The following is a 19,949-nucleotide window of genomic DNA, read 5'->3' on the forward strand; positions in this document are numbered from 1 at the left end:
CTTACATAGCAGAAAATGCAAGCCTAGCCTCAGCCGGCTCCCACCTGTGTTTTTCAACTACCTCTGTTACTTTCCCATGTAAATATGAACTTCCGCCTTTCCTCTTCACTGAGTGTACCTTGCTCTTACCATGTTTTCCTCCCCTCCTTCATTCCACCTGTTCAAAATGATGAATTCCTATTGATCTGTCAAGGTTCTGCCTGTACAGACACCTCGGACCCCTCAGGCTGTTTGTTATTCCCTCCTTAGGGCTCCTTTCATCACTTGCATACTTCTGCTATCACACACCTGGCTGCTTTTTGCCAGATGCTCTCCTAAGGGCTTTGCATACCTAATGTTATTTACTTAGCTAGAACCCTATCGAGTAGGGACCATGATTGTCTCCTTGAGCACATGAGGGCACTGAACCTCAGAGAGGTGTTTTGACCTCACATGACACAGCAAGAAATAATAGGCAAAGCTAAGATTGCAAACTGGGTCTGTTTGGTGTTTCAGTGTGTGCTTTGAGCCACTTTCACATCTCCTCTCTAACAACATTGTAAAATAACTTATTTGCAAGTCTGTCTCCTCCACTGTATTTTGAGCTTCTTTGGAGGGCAGCACATATCTTCCCGTTTTTCCAGTTTCTAGGGTTGTGCCTGGCATCTAGAAACCTTTGTCTAGTGCTTGATTTCCTGTCCCATACCGTGTATTTATCCCTCCTGCTTCATATCTGCGTGCATCGGTTTGCAGGCTTACGGAGATTTTGCATGGAGTAATCCACTGCATCCAGACATCTTCCCGGGACTGCGCAAGATCGAGGCCGAGATTGTGAGGATAGCTTGTTCCCTGTTCAATGGGGGGCCGGATTCCTGTGGATGTGTGAGTATATGCAGGTGGCCTCCAATAACCTTATGTTTTTATCCTAAAGTAGAAGAGTTTGTTGGAAACATTTTGTTACACAAGTAATGTGATTATTGATAGGAAGATCAGATTAACAACAATGTAAAAATGCTAACTTTTGGAATTTTTAGAGCATCAGCATTTTATTGTATATTTTTTAAGATCTCTTTTCCCCCTTCAGTTTTATATTTTGAAAAATTTTAAACCTGAAGTTACTAGAAAGACAGCACTGTGGATTCCATTACTGTAAATATTTTGCACATCTGCTGTGTCTGCTCCTTTCTTTCTCCCCCTCCCTCTTCGACCCATCCAGTATACTCCCAGCAGGTAGGCCTTCTCCTGTGCCATCGACTCTCTGAACTCTGAGGAGACCATCAGTTAAGCAAGCCCGAAACAGTTTGGCCTCATCTGAAGAAGTGGAAGAAACATGTATCTCACGACCCTGAAATTTCACTACTTAGGGTACATACCTCCGGAAAACTGGCACGTGTATGTCAGGATAGATGGATATTCCTAGCAGCATTGTCCGTGATATTGGAAACTGGAAGTAATTCAAGTGTCACTCAGCAGTGGGGGAAATTACAGACTGCTCCCTGTGTTTCCATCGGAGCTGCTGCTCTGAGTGATGCTCAGATTAGCCCATTTTGACCAGTGGGAGCCTCTTATTTTTGGCCTCTGGGTCCTTTTGTATGATTCAGGTGGTCTTTGAAAGCTTCTTTCCTTCTTTTTTTGACAAAATACTTTTATTTGCTGAAATGTTCCAGGGTCGCTTTATGCATTTCCAGACACCAAGCCAGCCATTTGTCCGAAGAGCCCTGTTTCATTCAGAATGGTGTAAAATACTTACATGGCTCCTAACCCAATTTATAGAATAAGAATTATACAAAATTAGCTGGAAAAACATCCAGAGGGACAAACAGCACAAAGGAGTTTGGAGAGACATGAGGGCTGGAGCAAGAAGGGCTGCCACGCACCTGGTTGGGGTGTAATTAGTGTGGAAAGAGCAGGTGTTCTCAGCCGCAGCGGCGGGGGCGTTTGCAAGTGGAGGAAAGACAGGCTGTGAGGTGCTGCTTGTCAGAGCCTGGAGATGAGTACAGGGGTTTCATGGATTCCCTCTTCAGCCATGTCTCCTCTGCATTTGAGTTCTCCTACTGAGTTTTTTTTTTTTTTTTAAGATTTTATTTATTTATTTGACAGGCAGAGATCACTAGTAGGCAGAGAGACAGGCAGAGAGAGAAGAGGAGGAAGCAGGCTCCCTGCTGAGCAGAGAGCCCGATGTGGGGCTCGATCCCAGGACCCTGAGATCATGACCTGAGCCGAAGGCAGAGGCCTAAACCACTGAGCCACGCAAGCGCCCTTGTTTATTTTTTTTAAACCTCATTTACTGTGTTCCTCATTTTTGAGAATTTTGTCTTAATCTACCTGGGGATTCTTTTGTTTTTAGACTAGGTTTTTGCTCATTTTATTTATTTATTTATTTATTTCTGTATTATTTGAGTGTTATGCCTTATGTGGGGCTCAAACTCAGAACACTGAGATCAAGTGTTGCAACTTCTGCTGACTGAGCCAGCCAGGTGTCCCTGCATGGTGGTTCTTTATCGTTTCTTTCCTTGGCTTTTGTTTTGTTCATTTAAATATGTTGCGTGTAAGTATTTTATATTTTGCGTCTGATAGAATTATCAGGATTGTTACTCATGAGTCTTAACTCTCCGTTTCTGCTGGTTTCACTCATAATCCTCTTGTATCCTTATATTTGTGACTTTTTTTTTTTTTTAACATCTTTCTGGGAACTTCAGTCTCCAGATTGAAGTGAAGTTCTCGCAGGGAACATGTGTAGTTACTTCTGGCAGTTGCCTGGGACTTGCTGGGAGGTGCTGTCACATGGGAACCCATTTGAGTCTGATGCTCAGGGTGCAGTCTCATCCTCCAGAGGGCGCGTGAGTTCACGCTGCAGACCCACGTGAGAGCTGTCTCGTGAGTCATTCTTGAGAGAGAGCCTTATTTTTCTTTATCAGAGCATCAGTGCTTCTTTACCAGAGCATCAATGCTTCTTTACCAGAGCATTTTATTTTTCTTGACCAGAGCATCGGGTCAGGGAGAAAGCAGTTTTTCGAGCTGTCGTCTTCTGCACCAGTGGAGCTTTAATTTCTTGTTCCCTCGAGATGTGGGTGTAAGTCCCAGGTTCTCCAGCTATCTCCTGTTAGACTCTCCACCTTGGACAGGCCCGCAGTTTACCTCCTGTTCGTTTGTCACGGTGGGGGTCGGGGGTCTCAGAGGGTGGTAGCAGCCCTCAGAGTTGAAACCAGCTTTGGCACTCACTTTTCTGCTAGGATTCTTGATTTTGCTCTGCTCGAGTTCAGTATATTCCTTTATGTTATAAACTCAGTGGTGGATGTAAAATAAATTCTAATGTTTTATGAGGCTTTTTAGTTGTTTCCCTTGGGGCTGCCCAAGATGGCTGATCTATAGTGCTGGAAATAGGATTTCCATGATTGTTTTTTCCCTCCGTGTGATATTTGTACACTTTACAGCCTTCTCCTTCTGGATCTGCTCTTCTCCACTTTCTTCCTAGGCTACTCAGCTATTCTTAGAGAATACAGTTTGACAGATTGGCGACCATGCCTGTGTTTCTTCTCCAAACACCTTTTGGTTATGTGTGTCCAGCCAGAGGGATATAAGTGTGGAGAGGCAGTGATCTTTCAGTCTCTGTCTTTTTTTTTTATATGGGTTCACTAAACTTGCCTTAAACCTTTCCTCCAAGCTCTGATCTTTATTCTCGGCAGTGTTTATTCTATTCCTCGTGTCCTTACTACTCCTGTATCGGGGTCGTTTGGTACTCTGTGTTTTAGGTCTGCGGTCTCATTCTCTTGGTTGGGTGTCCAGTCTTTCAACTCTTTCTTTCTTGAATTTGTCGTCTTGTCATGTTGTCCTATAGTGAGAAACAGTGGTGAGGAATTACCTTCTCCTCCTCAGACTGTTATCTTTTGAGTTAGTTACCATGCCATTTTCTTTCACTGTGGCTCATGCTGATCAGAATATTCTGTTTTGTTCTGACACATGCTGGCTGATTTCTCATCGGAGAGCATTAGGTTGAGGGCCTCTTGTATTAGAATATCAGGCCACACCTGTGTTAGAATAACTGGGTCTCTTCTGAGATTTTGTTAAAAGTTACCTGTTAGAGTTCACTCTGCCTAGTTGGAAGAAAGTAATACCCTTTGGGTTTTGATTATTTCTTTAACCCATTCTATATCCCTGAAGCCATGACTTTGAGGGGTTGGTCCCAGTGTTCTCTTAACCCATTTTGCCCGTTTCTCCCTAGCTGCCTTGTCTACCACTCACAGAGCAGAAGATAAGGAACCCCCATCCATTTGCTTCTCTGAAGATTTGGAGGGGTATTAATGAGAATCCTCAGGATTTTGCTGGCTCGCTGGACAATTTGAAGGGCTTGGAAGAGGGATTAGGAACTGTGTTTTGCTCTCTGCTGTGCTTTAGTAACTTGTTTCTCTTTTTCATTGCCAATATTTGAAGTTTATTGCATTGTATTCTCTCTCTTTTCTTTGGTGGTTGCGATTATAGCTTTCTGCAGCTTTTTTTCCCCTACTTTCAGGTACCAGGGGAGAGGAAGTAGCTGTGAGGTGGGTTCAGTGTTTCATCTTAATGCCCAAGTCCAACCCCAGGGGCATTTTTGCATTGCTGTGGTATCGGGGGCTCTGGAGAAGGATGGAGTCTGAGATCCCTTAGTCGTTTCTGACACTTAGACTTTTATAAGAGAACTAATTACCTCTGGGGTACTTTGAGTTTCTCTGTTTCTTTCACTCTTCTCAGTATCTGTCTCTATCTCTTTGTCTCTCTCTTGAGTTGCTTTCAGTGAAAAAAGTTTGGAGGTGGGAACCAAGACAGAGCCGCATGGCCAAGCTCTGAGGCTCTTAAGCTCTTTTCAGGTTCTTTGTTTTTCAGTGTAAACCATCTTTCCTATTACTAACTTCATTTGGCTTTGTTAATAATGGATGAGAAGTGATTTCATATACCGAAAGAACTTCTGTTGCCCTGGGGAACAGTCTTGGCTTGTGCAAAGGCCTCTGGGTCCAAACAGCATCTGAAAGAAAATTCTCTCAACAGGCCATGTTCTCCTCTTATTCTCTGACATACTTCTCTTATATTAGCAAGAGTTTTTCTAAATGTCGGAAGAAGCTGACTAACATTAGTAGTTATTGAAGCTTTCATCTTCTGTTTACACAATTTCCAATTTTCTTTGGGCACAGAGGGTCGAAGGCAATGGGAGGTTAATAGCATGTTTAGACACAGAATTTGGGGATTAGAAAAAAATTAGAAGTAGAATTTAGGTATTCCTGCTTTTACAGTCAGAAGTACACTGCTATTTGCCCAACAAATAATGATGTTGATCTGATTAGTTATTGGACTAAAAATAGGGCGTGTGTGCTGGGTGACTAGGGGTTTAGAAATCCTTTTGCGTAGGTCATTACTGAACCTTAGTAAGGGGCTGACACACTGGAGACTTGGACATTGCCGGTCCTTTCCTGACTTGCTTCACAGCTCATTTGGGTCCTCATGTGACAGTCTGAGGTTTTGTGCTAGGCCACAGGGCGAGCTGCTGATTTGCAGAGCTGACCTCTGCTATAAGCATTTTCATCTCCTCTGGCAGAAAAGTGCAGAGGCTACAAACAGGCGGGCGTCCTGTGCCCAAGTTCAGTGGCATTACTTAGTGGGTGATGGGCATGTGTTTGGTGAAAACTTCCTGAATCACAGTATGACTAACTTCTCTCAGCTAATCTTCCATGTAACTCCTGACCGCTGGGATTTTGTAGCCAATGGTGTTTTTGTCCTCTGGGGGGGTATTATATGAAATTCCAGAGATCCCCTTCTCTTATTCTCCCCCCCATGTTAAGCTTCACCAAATGAACAAATGTAGAAAGTTTCTTTTTTTAAAAAAAATTTTGAATTCAATTATTTAACATAAAATGTATTATTTGTTTCAGGGATACAGGTCTGTGATTCATCAGTCTTAACACAATTCACAGCACTCCCCATAGCACATACCCTCCCCAGTGTCTGTCACCCAACCATCCCATCCCACCCTCCCCACCAACTCCAGCAGCCCTCAGTTTGTTTCCTGAGATTAAGAGTCTCATACGGTTTGTTTCCCTCTCTGGTTTTATCTTGTTTCATTTTCCCCTCCCTCCTTCTATGATCCTCGGTCTTGTTTCTCAGTTCCTCATATCAGAGAGATGGTATGATAATTGCCTTTGTCTGATTGACTTATTTTGCTTAGCATAATACCCTCTAGTTCCATCCATGTCTTTGCAAATGACAAGATTTGAGAGTTTTGATGACTACATAGTATTCCAATGTATACGTGTGTGTGTGTGTGTGTGTGTGTGTGTGTGTGTGTGTGTGTGTCTGTGTCTATCTCACATCTTCTTTACCCATTCATCTATTGATGGACATCTGGGCTCTTTCCATAGTTTGGTTATTGTGGACATTGCTGCTATAAACATTGGGGTGCATGTGCCCCTTTGGATCACTACATTTGTATCTTTAGGGTAAATGCCCAGTAGTGCAGTTGCTGGGTTATAGGGTAGCTCTATTTTCAACTTTCTGAGGAACCTTCATGCTGTTTCTCCAAAGTGGTTGCACCAGCTTGCATTCCCACCAACAGTGTAGGAGGGTTCCCCTTTCTCTGCATCCTCACCAGCATCTGTCATTTCCTGACTTGTTAATTTTAGCCATTCTCACTGGTGTGAGGTGGTAGGTATCTCACTGTGGTTTTGATTTGTACTTCCCTGATGCCGAGTAATGTGGAGCTTTTTCATGTGTCTCTTGGCCATCTGGGTCTTCTTTGCAGAAATGTCTGTTCATGTCCTCTGCCCATTTCTTGATTGAATTATTTGTTCTTCGGGTGTTGATAAGTTCTTTATAGATTTTGGATACTAGCCCTTTATTTAATATGTCATTGGCAAATATATTCTCCCATTCTGTGAGTTGTCTTTCAGTTTTATTGACTGTTTCCTTTGGTGTGCAAAGTTTTTTTATCTTGATGAGGTCCCAATAGTTCATTTTTGCCCTTGGTTCCCTTGCCTTTAAGACATGTTTAGCAAGAAGGTGCTGCAGCAAAGTTTTACTTTTTATCAACTGATGCTAATAGATGGCATTGGGTGGATTATTTTAATCTTCTTAGGGCTCAGTTTTCTCACCCATACAATGAAAAAGTTATCTGACCTTGTATGAATTTTTGGAGATGAGAAATCTAAGAAAATAGCCACCTAGCTCAGTGCTGTGGCTTTTTTTGTTTTGGGGTTTTTTTTTTTTTTTAAGTGATTCTTTTTTTTTTTTTTTTTAAAGATTTAGTTATTCATTTGAGAGAGAAAGAAGAGGTCGGGGAGAGGGGCAGAGGGCGAGAGAGGGAGACCTCCAACTGAGCGCAGAGCCTGATGTGGGGCTTGATCTCACAACCTTGAGATCCTGATCTGAGCTGAAATCAAGAGTTGGATGCTTAATCAACTGAGCCACCCTGACTTCCCTGAAATGATTCATTCTTAGATGTCATGAAAAGCTAACCTGACGGGTATGATGTGCCTTATTGGTCATGGTTTACTGAGTGTCAGATCAGGCTTTGAGAAAGTTAGGTGAGGTTCTGTTAGGTGTCAGCCTTTAGGCTAGGTGCTTGGAATATTGTCACGAGCGGAACGGTCTCCACCTTCATGAGTTTATGGTCTCGTGAGGGAAATTGGACACACGACATGACCTTTGAATATTTACGTTTCAACTCTGATAAAGCAATTCGCCAATAACAGGGCTAGGCCTAGCTTGAGGAAAACATTTTACTTTGTTTAAAAACACTAGGATTTTTGTTTTGATTTCAGGTAAGTGAGATAACCAACTTCTAAGTAGAGGCTTCTGCTTTTCTTTTTCAAAGAGAAACCACAGTTCACTTCAGAATATCTAAACTTTTCTTCTCGGTCTGCTGAGATATTACGTAGTTTAGTGGACTTTGTGACTGCAGTGGGCACTGGGAATATAGATCAAAGTCTGTAATCCTGACACTTTTGAGTGGTGTAAAACGCGCTGTCCTTACCGCAGCCGGATGAGTAGTAGAAGTGTAAATAGCCCATGTGCTACCGACATCTGGGGAGCTGGTGCATTTTTCCATACAGTGCAGAGATTCTTATTTCATAGTTTTTTACTCTTCTGAACCAAGATTGGGCTTAGCTGATAAAGCCACATTTCCTTCCGGAAGACACAGCAATATCCGCTCTGCAGAGTGCATGCCAGACCTGACCTGACCTGCTCCTGCATGAGACACCACCAAGATAGGGTGGGACATGCATGCCAATAGCTGTCCTTCTCTGCTCTCCGAGGATGACATCTCTTCTTAATTATAGGTGACCTCTGGGGGGACAGAAAGCATACTGATGGCCTGCAAAGCTTACAGGGACCTGGCCTTTGAGAACGGGATCAAAACTCCAGAAATGTATGTATGCGTGGCTTTGGGATTTATCTGTTTGGAGTACTGTGGTTGGAAACAACCTGACCATCTGTTTTCTCCTTCTCTTCCTTCTTCCTCTGGTAGTTCCAGTCCTCTTTCATCCTGTCCTGCACCCTCGACCCTTATCCTCTCACATTCCACAGAATCCTACATGGATCAGCCAGTTAATTTTAAAGGTCATTCATTTCCCAACCCCCAAGTTTATACATGGTAAATACTGAAAGCAAGAATGAAATTCTTAAAAAAAAAAAAAAGAATGAAATCCTTTTTCTAAAAGTGATCGAGTAACAGGACTACATCTTTGAATTCTGTGATATTTATTATAAATAATCTGAAGCCCAAGGAAAAACTCTAATTCCCTTAAGTTCAGTGCTAGTTACTTAAATATGATAGGCTGTCTCAGGGTGCTTCCTAAGAAAATCAGCCTGCAGGCTATTTTCTGGGAGGAGAACTTTTTAAAAATCTTTTTGAGATGTAGCCATAACGCCACCCCATGGGCATAACTTTGATATTTGGCTGCATTTTTTTCTCTAGACACTCTCTTTGCCCAGAGTGTTTATGCTACATCCTCTGGGTTTCTGTTTCCCCACAAGTATCAGTGACCCAAGGGTTGCACGTGGTCTCATGCTGTGCTTCGTCCTCGGCCTGAGAGAATCCATCAGGCTGCCATCAGTCTCTGTATATAAATCTTGGTGCTTGGTACTCAGTAATAGAGTCTTTCCTTCTGTAAAGGGAACGATTGATTTTGAGAGTGCAGTAATTGAGAGAAGTTTGAAAGCAAATACTTAACCATGACTCAGTCCCCTTTTCAGTGCGATTTGTCCACACTCTGTGCCCAGTGTGGGCCTTGTACTCAGGACCCCAAGATCAAGAGTCGCAGGCTCTACTGATCGAGCCGACAGGCACCCCCATTTCAGTACTGTGGAAGTGCTGCTTCCAAGTGTGTAGGAACAACAGGAATTATAGTTTCTCACAGGCTCGTGGGCTCTCAGAGCTGGAAGGAACCACTGACCTCATAGAAGCAGTCTTGGGTTCTTCCTTGGCTGTGACCCCGCCACCCTTCACGGCTTCCTGGCTTTGGATGACTGACGCAAGAAGGCTTTGCCGGATGCCGATCTGCTCTAAATTCCCAGGCCCTCATCTTCTCCCTGTCAGCGCTAATTTATGCTTTGGATTTCCTAAACCATAGGGAGAAGATATCTGTAGAAAATCAGTTGACCTCTTTTTCTTTGTGCTTGAAAGGATAAAACAGTATAAACACTTGTAAAAATGTGAGGAAGAATAACCAGCTGCTAACTTGGCTCTCTCTTGAGCCCTGTTTCTATCTGAATTTCATTAATCTTTCCCCTCTCATTCAGTGTGGCCCCCCAAAGTGCCCATGCCGCATTTGACAAAGCAGCCAATTATTTTGGGATGAAGATTATAAGGGTTCCACTGAACAAAATGATGGAGGTGGATGTTCGGGTGAGTTCCCCTGAAGGGCCCGTGTTGTGCCATGGGCTGTGAGGAGCAGGGACACAACCGACTGACAGACGTTCTCCAGTGTTGTGCGCAGAGAGGCTCCCAGTGGCCTCTGACTGTGGGCAACGGGGCTGCCAAGCTGCCGCCGGCTGTGGGGATGGAGTGAGGCTCGGTGTTTGCATAAAGTCTTGAGCTCTGAGGAAGCAGGATGGTCCAGTCCCTGGGTTGAGACTTGGCAGACCTGGGCTTCACTTCTGCAACTTCACTTTCTCCTCTCTCTAAGATGAGCACGGACTGACTTGGCCCAGGACTCTCCCTGTGGTTTTCAGGAGCCTGAATCCATATCCTTGCCAATAAAATAGGAACTGTATCTTTTCAGAACTAAACTGCCCAGTTCCATAGCACTAGCATTATTTCTGCCTTCCATCTTTATTGATATGTTGACTGAATAATTAATTGACAGATAAAAATTGTGCATATCTAAGGTGCTGGCTGGATGTTCCGCTGACGCGTGTCCACACAGCCAGCTCCTCACTACAGCCACACTGTGGAGCGTATCCCATCTCACATAATTACCATCATCCTTCTTCTCCCTTGTTTCTGGGTTAGAATACACGGGGCTGCTCTCTGGACCGCTAGCTGGTTTCAGGCACACAGTGCAGTATTGTGCAGCCTGGCCACATGGCCATCCGCAAGCAGTCCAGAACGTCCGGACAGGCAACACTGAAACTTGGTGCCCCTCATCCTCCAGCCCCTGGCAGCCGCCATCCTGCTTTCTGCTTCCGAGTTTGCCTGTCACGGGCACCATGTATGTGAGGTCACACAGCCTTTGTCTCTCTGTCCCTGGCTTACTTCACTCAGCAGAGTGTCCTCCAGGTTCATCCATGTCATCACAGGTGGCAGACTTGCTTTTTTAAAGACCCTGTAGTAGTCCTTTAGTCACTGTTCCTATGTCGTGCCGTGTGGAGAACTCTCTAGTGCCTGGGTGCTGTAAGAATTGCATCTCAGTCTTGTGACAGCCCTGGTGGGGGGCAGGGGGGTGGCTGTAGAAACTGTCTGTCCTTGCACAGCGCACAGGTGAGGAAACGGTTTGTATGGAGTTAAGTCGTTTGCCCCAGGGTTCCACACTAGTGAGCAGGACTGGGACTCACACAGGCTTCTCTGCCTCTTGGCCCAATGCCCTTTTCCTGCCAAGTTGTGGCCTCAGACTTGTCCCCAGATGGAGCCCTCTGGCCGCGTTTGCGTGCTGCCTCTGTGGCGGGGGGCTGTCCTCTCCCGGGTTGGAGAGGCAGATTAGGCGGGCTAGACGAGTGCAGACCCTGAGCTGGTGGCCTGGAGTGCTCTTGGCAGCAGCACAGAAGAGGGGTTCTGACGTGGCTTCTCATTTTCCTTTCAACTTTAAACCCCTAGGCAATGAAGAGAGCCATCTCCAGGAACACGGCCATGCTTGTCTGTTCTACACCCCAGTTTCCTCATGGTATCATTGATCCTGTCCCTGAAGTGGCCAAGGTACGTGGGAGAAATGGGCCGCCAGGCACTCAGGCTGAGATTTGAGAGTAGAATGTAATGGTGTAATACTCAGCAGGGAGAAGCAAGTCTCAACTTGGACACGTGCACACATTTCCTGAGCCCTGTAGGAACCCCTGCTGCTCTGTTTGGAGCCTCAGAAAGTTACTAGCTTCTGCTGTGGGAAGAAGACTGTTGAAACTGGATATTCTGGGAGAGTACTGGCATTTCGATTCAGCCGGGAAAATGAACTGCATTTGGAGTCTGCTGCCCGAGGGTGGCGTCCAGCAGCGGCCCCGCCTGTCGCCCTTCCTCCCCACCTGGCAGTTACTACAGCAGGACCTTGTGCCCAGCATCAGAGGGCTGCTCCTGTCCTGCTTGATTATAGAGTGAGGTTGAGGCCCTGTGTATTAAAATATTTTTTAAAGCCTGAAAGACACGGTATATAGTGGCCTGTGGTCACAGCACACCTTACCACCTGCGTCTTGCAAGTTTTTGTTATATGGCTATAATGAAATTCTCTTGTGGTCTTTGTCTTTTGGGAATAGCTGGCTGTCAGATACAAAATACCTCTTCATGTAGACGCTTGTCTGGGGGGCTTCCTCATTGTCTTCATGGAGAAGGCAGGATACCCGCTGGAGCAGCCTTTTGATTTTCGGGTGAAAGGTGTGACCAGCATTTCAGCGGATACCCACAAGGTGAGATGGGAAGCGACCAAATGCTAATCAAAGTAGGCGGTTGATTATCTCCACTACTGCCAACAAAATAAATTGGTTAAAGCATTAACTTCCACTCAAAATGTAAAATTTAACCTGGCTCTTCGATCTACCCCGCGTAGCTGGTTCAGGTGACAAAGTATGGTGCTAGTGGTGACCGGTAATCGTGAAAAGGGACCTGTTGTCTTTGTGGCATATGGCTAAGAGAAGTTCTGCATCCACTGGCCGTATGTAGCTGGGACATGACAGGACAGGGGCCCATAGAACAATGTTCCTGACGTGCTGAGATTCCGTGGGGTGGAGGCTAGTGATGAAGCTGATAGTGGAATTCCTGAGAGGATGGACGTTGGTGCTGTAGCTCCCACGCAGCCGGGGCTACTGCCCGGAGTGACACGAGCCTGCTAAGGGAAGCCCTTTGGCAAAAAGGAAGAACTGCGTGCTCGAGAAGGTTTGGACGCCGCCCCCGGTGGCCTAGAACAACGCCTAAGTTGGTCAGGAATGCTCTGAAGCTACACGCAGTTGTGGGGGAGTCGGAGCAGCCTCAGGAATGTGTGCTCACTCATGGAGCTTGTTTTCATCCCAAGTACAGAGGAGACCTGTGTTTCAAACCCTGCGTGATGCACGTGGATCTCCTGTCGGGACCTGATTTGGGGTGGCCTCGGGGCTGAGGCCACCCCTTGTGCCCTTGTCCTCACCAGTCTCTTGCTGTGTGGGTCAGGGAGCCAAGCCGCGTCCGTGCTTGCTGCGGCAGGAGTTCACTAGGAGGGCAGGTTGCTGTAAGGAAACTAAGGAGTAGGTTGTTTTTTTAAAGGGGATTCAGTAGCTTCAAGATTCTAAACACCCTGGTGTTCCTAAAAATGAAGTATAACACTGAGCAAGAGGGATGGAAAGGAGTCAGCCGGGATTTTAGTTGCTTCATGTGAATTCCACCCTTTGCCCCAGTTTCCAGTGGGAGCTTATCTTTGCTTCCATCCTGACGCCCTGCCCTGGGGTCCTGTTTACAGAAGAGAAGCCATGTGATGGGTTGGGGGTGGTGGGCTCGGCCTCTTAGCAGCACAGGCCCTGTGTGCCCTCCACCCTTCACATCTGAGTGCGAATTCTCCGAATTCCCTGTGCAGGTGGGCCCTTGAGAAGGGGCGCAGGAGGAGAAGTGCGGGAGGAGCTCATTGTGTGGGCACTCACCTGTGTGCTTCTCCCCCTCAGTATGGCTACGCCCCCAAAGGCTCTTCTGTGCTGCTCTACAGTGACAAGAAGTACAGGAGCCATCAGTTCTTCGTGGCAACAGACTGGCAGGGCGGCATCTACGCGTCCCCGACCATCGCAGGCTCCCGGCCCGGAGGCATTAGCGCGGCCTGTTGGGCTGCCTTGATGCACTTCGGTGAGAGCGGCTATGTTGAGGCCACCAAACAGATCATCAAAACTACTCGCTTCCTCAAGTCAGAGTATGTGTGTTAGATTGGGCTTCTGCCTCGTCTCTTGCTTTGTCTGCTCCTAGGCTCGAGGCATGTGCTGGGCCCAGCACCTGTGCCCCCAGCCCAGTCAGCATCCTTTAGTGGCCAGGGGTTTAGGACAGCAGCTTAGGGGTGTGGTGCTGGCCTGGGAGGAGGAGAATTCCCTGGCACTGCTGGGACTTGGAGGGTCTGATCGAAGCTTCATGTGTAGGCCCTTGTGTCTCAGAGGACGTCTTAATGACTGGCCGCTCTTACCCACTGCCCAGACGCTGTGCGCCGTGAATGCTGCAGACCGCGGCTCTCACACGTGACCGTGTGTCATCATCATCGGGAGGGCCAGTCACGACACACGTTGCTGGGCCCCCCCAGGCTTCTCATCCCGTCCATTTGGAATGGGAGTCTGCGGACGGGCATTTCTGGGATGCGGAACCTGCGGGACTAGAGTTGCTGGTAGATGAGGCAGAGGGAGTGGGGGAAGGGCGGGCCGGGAAACCCAGGGCGGGGATGAAGCTAGAACGACGAAGCACATTTTCTGACACACCTGTTCATGTATATCTGTACACCGCCCCCCCACCCATCTCTGTGGCTCACCCGCCCTGGGGAGGCTTTTTCAGAATCTGGAGGGTGAGTGAAAGCAGCCAGGAGGCATGTCTCATTTGAACAAAGCCTACATATACGCAGCCAATACACCCATCTGTTTGCGAACTGCTCTGCCATTTCTTGCTTTAGGGATTACATACATGACTTTTTAAATTGCAGACACGGAGGGGTTCTTTTCCAGGATTATTTTTTTAAGTGTGTCTTTTATGCCTCATACGCCCCTGGGCACATCATAATTTGGGAGTTGGGCAGACAGGGTAGGAGCCAGTGACTCTGACTCATCCGAGCTCAGTGGAGTTTGGGTCTTCAGATGTTTGTAATGTTTGGGAACCACTGATCTCCGTCTTGCCACCTGATTTTAGAAGGTGAGCAAGCTGAAGCCCTAAAAGAGGAGACTGTGTTATAGGGGAGATGTTGCATGATGAAAGAATTGATGACCCAAGCAGTATATGTGGCTGAAATTTTCTTTCTGTTCCTTTTTTTGTTTGTTTAAGACTGGAAAATGTCAAAGGCATCTTTGTTTTTGGGAATCCCCAGTTGTCAGTCATTGCTCTGGGCTCCCGAGATTTTGACATCTACCGGCTGTTCAACCTGATGACTGCTAAGGGCTGGAACCTGAACCAGCTGCAGTTCCCGCCCAGGTAAGCACCAGAGAGCTTCCTGCCCTCGATGTGCTCTGTGACTTCCCAGCAGCTTGAGTAGTGGGGTCACCCGAAGCCTAGAGACTGACGGTGAGGCCAGCGCCCGGGGGCCGATGGACTATCTGTGTGATTTCATCTCTCCACCTGGCATTACTCAAACTCTGGGGACCATTGGTCGGTCAGGAACCCCTTTACAGCAGACCCTGTCCTCTTCTGGGCTGTGTACTCTGCGCCCCATCTCGTAACCACCTTCAGATTGTCCTTGGACGCACTCATGACCTGAGTCATACTTAGCTTAGAACCTTCCACAGGCTTCTCATCATTCAGGCCCACTGCCCTGATCTATAATATGCTTCTGTCATCTCATCCCCCGTGATGCCTGTAAATAAACATGGCTCCCCGAGGGCAGAACCCCCCACCTCCACCCCCAGGTGTCCTCGGGGCACCCTGATCCTTTCACCTGGTGGTGCCCTTGCCAGTCCCACCTGGACTCAGCTTCTTCCTCTTCATGATCCCTCTGGGCCTCAGTCTCCCTCCAGGGGGTGTGAGCATTTCTTCTGTGCTTTGAAGTCCTTCAGGACCCCCATGGCCCTGAGCTTGTGGGGGGTTATCATCTGCGAGGAGAGCATCCCCTTGGTGGCCCCGTGGCTCAAGGCATAGCGGTTGGCAGTTTCTGAGGGGAGAGGTGGGACAGAACAGGCAGCCTGTACTCCCTTTTGTTGGGATGTTGCTGCTCACGTGGAAGTGTGACCCCCTCGTGCAGGGCCAGGCTTGACAGCCCGTGTATTTGAGAGCCCCAGGAGTTCCAGGACTGGGAACACTTCTCACAAGTAACATGAAGAAGTGAGTGATAAATTCCAGTCTGTGGGGCTCCTTTATTTTAGAACTTGGTTTTCTTTCCCCAAGGTTCATCTCCGCCTGTCTCTCTGTTCTCCCACAGTATTCATTTCTGCGTCACGCTAGTACACACCCGGAAGCGCGTAGCCGTACAGTTCCTAAAGGACATCCGGGAGTCTGTCACTCAAATCATGAAGAATCCTAAAGCAAAGACCACAGGAATGGTAGGGACGCTGGGGACTTTCATCTTCCTATGGAAGTTTAGGTGTCGTGGGGCGTTTGGAAGAACCAGGTGACCTCAAGTCTCTTCCTGCCTCTATTCTATCTCTGCAAACCTTATTCCTTGGAGCTCATGACCTCTGCCTCACCCGTTTCCAGGCTCTTTGGTCTCAAGTGAGGCATGCTGTAGATAACGTACCTTATATATTTGAACATGTGCTACAGAGGCAGGTGGTGGTCGTGTCCCTTTGAATGGAAAATTTTGACACAGGAAAGACAATAAGCGTGTTTTCTCTGGAATTTTCTTTGGCAAATCCCATGGGTCAGTTCCTTTGGGCAGAAAGGCAGACTAGCAAGTACCTGTGAAGTGCTGCCTGGGTGGGTGTAGAGCCAGGGTGTGGAGAGGACGTGGAAAGCGGGGATTGCTGGGGGGTGGGGGAGAATCAAAGTCGCAGCTTCGTCTCCACCCCCATACGCTGTCGCCACTAACACTCTGACTGGATTTGTAGGGTGCGATCTACGGCATGGCCCAGACGACCGTTGACAGGAACCTGGTCGCAGAATTGTCCTCAGTCTTCTTGGACAGCCTCTTCAGCACTGACACTGTAACTCAGAGCAGCCAGATGAATGGTTCTCCGAAGCCGCGCTGAGCCTGGACCCTCTGGCCCCGAAGGGCTCCTGGCCTCCAGACGGTGCTCGGGGTGCAGAATGGGCCGTGTGCAGGCTCAGCATCTGGTCTTGCTCCATGGAGCACGACAAGACAGACCGTGAGACAGCTTGATCCTCGGGATTCTTGTTCCTCCTCTCGTCGTCCTCCTATGGTCTTTATGTGGAGACCTGAAGGAGCCTATTACATAATTATTTTGCCCTTGTTCTCAGATATTGCCCTAGGAATTGTTTTAGTCATTTCTCTCTCTAACCTTCTAGCTTTCAACTTCACTTAATCATTGTGCAGCAGCTCTGACCTGAGTCCTTACAGAGGCTGGGGGGGTTTACGTGATAAAGAAGCTTCTCTGTTCTCTCAGGCAGACTGGCGAGGCAGATTGGAAGATGTTTTCCCGGGTGGGAGTTAGGTGCCCTCTAAGCGTGAGGCTTTCTCCGCCTCCTCTCTGGGTAGTGAGTTGTCTGTCTTGGAGAGTCACTGGTAGTGCGGCTCAGTTTCTTTTCCCATTTGATACTTGGTGGCCCCATCTGTGGAGATATGTGCTTGAAATTGGGCTCCCATTGGTTTGTTGTTGCTGCCCTGGATTAGGAAGAGATTGCAGTTTCCAGAGAGCCCAGGCCTTTCTGGCCCTGTCACTGCCTGTCTGCACAGGCAGTGTTCAGAGCACACCTGGACCCTCTCCTGGGCTGCTAAGGATCAGAAACCAGAGCCTTTTCTCAGGTTCTCTGTCACATTCAAATACATGTCCCAGAGTTGGTGGTGGCCGTCCCCTCCCCCGCTGCTATAAGCCCTCTCATCTGCGAGTATGTTTGCTTGAAGGAACAGCTCAGAGCACCTTCACAAGTTGCCTTGACCTACCCTAGATGGGTGCAAGGGGGCATGAGAGAGCCTCCAAGGCAAGGAAACTTCTCAGCATTCGTGTATCCCTCCTTCCTCTTTCTGTCTCTTTGGCTCCCCAGGTACTCCGGCAGTTTAGCCTCAGGTACTGGACACTTCTCAGCCCTGGCTAACTCTGGGCTAGGGAAGCATGATGGCAACTGTCAGTTGGGGCCTGGGGCCTGGGATTCCTTCCTAAGACTAGTTTCTCAGGGTGGTGCAGGGACAGAACCAAACCCTGCGCCCACTCCCTGCCCTCTTCACCCCTACACAGGGCCCTGACCTAGGTGGAGCCACAGTCTTCCTCTGAAGACGACCTACCGTGTGCCTTTTTCCTCAGCACTGAGTGGCGAGGGGCTACTCCTGACCCAGGCTGTAGGGGAAATGGGTCAGTCTTCAAGCTTTTATTTGGGTGGGGGAGGACTTTAGGATAAAGTCATGAGAAAATGTCCTCTGTTCATTCCCCTTCTCAGGGACCTCTGAACCATTCAGCCTCTGCAGGCTGCTGTCCTCCTGCATGCCCTCACTGGGAATGCTGGCGGGGAGAGTCAGGATGACCAGGCCTTCCCTGAGGCTTCATAGCACATGTGTCTGAAGTGGCCTTTGGCATTGTGCTTCCGCCACAATAACTGTGACTAGCTGGCTGTGTCATTGCCGGGCTGGAGTGTGTGTTCCTCCTGTGCCTTGTGGGTTCCAGGAGTGGGGGTGGGTGGGGTGTGCGTGTGCGTGTGTGTGTGTGTGTGTGTGTGTCCGGGCATGCTCATTAGAGGGAGATGCTAAGATCTTTTGGACATGGTAGCCAAGTTCCTTCCAGTCGCTGAACTGGGGGGCACCTCCCGAGAGTTGCTGTGGCCGGAGCTGTGCACCAGTGCTTCTGGGTCTCTGGTGCGATCATGGTGTCGGAGGAGTACCCGGGACCCAGAACCACCCTGGCACCACTCTGGTTTGTTGGCAGCGAAAATGGAGAAGCCTGTGCCGGATAGAGCGATGGGCATGCTGTTGCTTCCGGTGTCTGCGGGCCCTTCCTCTGCTGTGACGGCACTGCTGCCCCGGAGGCAGTGGTGTTTTTTCAAAGGGACCTACAGTAGCCACTTTATATCACGAGCCTTAGTTTGACTGACACTTGCGGGCTTTCCATTCTATGCATACCTGCGCCCTAGAACACCTAGTCTGGCAGAGGCAGGCAGGATGTCTTCAGATGTTGTGTTGCTAGCAGATGTCACATTGGCCTCTGCAGAAACGGTAGTGTCTGGGTTCTATATGGAGGGAGTAGCCGCCAGACTATATACTGCCATGTCACTTTTAATATTACTGGTTTTATACTTGCAAAATGGTACTTGCCTCTTTTAAATCTTTTCTGTTTAACCTCCTTCTTCCCAGCTCAGTGCTCCCTTCCTGATTGCAGCAATAATATCTTAAAGAGCAATTCAGTAATTAAATGACCGAAATCGTCACCAATGTGGTTGCATTCATTTGCTTCTGGAGGGGCAGGCGGGAGATCCCTGGAGGGGTGGTGGCCACGGGAGACCTGGCTGCTGGTGGGAGCTCGCCCCCTTGTGGTGAAATGGTTGTGTGTGGCCACACAGACTCAGGGTGGTAGCTTCAACAGAAGGTCTGGAACTCAGGCCTTTAGTTCCCCAGGGCCCGGGTCTGCCTTGTGTTTTCTGTCCTCTTCGCCACCATCTTCTGCCTGTACCTTAATGATGATGGAGCCCCCAAGGGGGGTTCCAGCCAGCTGGGCGCTGGCTTCAAGCCCTGCATTTGGTTTGGGAGCCGATGGAACCCCTCAGAATATCTCTCTGCACATGTAACCGCTGGGCATCTTGTTCCATTACAAGTAGGAAGTGAGAATTCCTTCCACAGGTCCTGGGGCCTGTCACTCGGGAACCAGCATTTCAGCCCATTTGGACTTTGTTAGAGTCAAGTCAAGGAATGCCTGTCTTTGCTAGTTTTCTGCTAAATGACTTGGTTTCTTGAGCACCTGCTTGCTTTGGGGTTAATCCTAGAGGATGAGGCCTGCCCTCCCCCCCCACCAATCCAAGAATTGGTGTTTGGATGCTTATACCTGCTACTTAGTGCTGTGAACCCCTTTGCCTTCTCTGAGGGTTTTTGGTAGCAGCGAGCCACTTGTAGCCAGACCCAGTAGTAGAGATGTCATTACGTCTCCTCAGAGGCCTGACTTGACAGCTGCCAACTACAGCCTGGGTCCAAGCCTTTTCTCAAGTTGGGAGTCTTAATTGGCATTCTTTTTCTTGGGCTTTTTTTTTTTTCATAATCTCTCCTTAACATCTTCCCCTGTAACTTCAGTTATTTGGACGAATTGTAGAATAAACATTTGTTTTTGAAAAAGTATCATTAATGTCTTTGTCCTATAGCAAAGTCTGTCACAGAACTGTAGTTTCTTCTAGGTTGGCATCTTTCAGCTCCTGATCCCTCGGTGAGCAGAGGCAGGGAGGTGACATAACACGTGCTCCATACCTCTGTGTCTGGTGGCTTCTGTCCCCTAAGCCACAGTCATCAGATCGAAGCACACTTAGGAAAAGGGAAGTTAGAAGTGGAGCAGATGGGGGCCACCATCAGAATAAGTTTTCT

The 19,949-nt window shown here is 48.0% G+C and overlaps 1 protein-coding gene across 6 annotated transcripts in view; it reads left to right on the forward strand.

The window, feature by feature from the left end:
- The window catches only part of SGPL1 (sphingosine-1-phosphate lyase 1), a 67,939-nt gene extending 49,128 nt beyond the window's left edge, over positions 1-18,811 (forward strand). For all 6 annotated transcript variants that reach the window (XM_032312042.1, XM_032312043.1, XM_032312045.1 and 3 more), the window contains 9 exons: positions 733-861; positions 8,283-8,371; positions 9,745-9,850; positions 11,258-11,356; positions 11,902-12,051; positions 13,273-13,511; positions 14,615-14,761; positions 15,702-15,822; positions 16,327-18,811. In XM_032312042.1, the coding sequence (XP_032167933.1) occupies positions 733-861; positions 8,283-8,371; positions 9,745-9,850; positions 11,258-11,356; positions 11,902-12,051; positions 13,273-13,511; positions 14,615-14,761; positions 15,702-15,822; positions 16,327-16,467 (1,221 nt within the window). In that variant the 3' untranslated portion in view covers positions 16,468-18,811. The remainder of the gene's footprint in view (positions 1-732; positions 862-8,282; positions 8,372-9,744; positions 9,851-11,257; positions 11,357-11,901; positions 12,052-13,272; positions 13,512-14,614; positions 14,762-15,701; positions 15,823-16,326) is intronic.
- The last annotated feature ends 1,138 nt before the right edge of the window (positions 18,812-19,949 follow it).

The sequence above is a fragment of the Mustela erminea genome, chromosome 14, assembly GCF_009829155.1.
Source record: "Mustela erminea isolate mMusErm1 chromosome 14, mMusErm1.Pri, whole genome shotgun sequence".
Classification (NCBI taxonomy): Eukaryota; Metazoa; Chordata; class Mammalia; order Carnivora; family Mustelidae; genus Mustela; species Mustela erminea.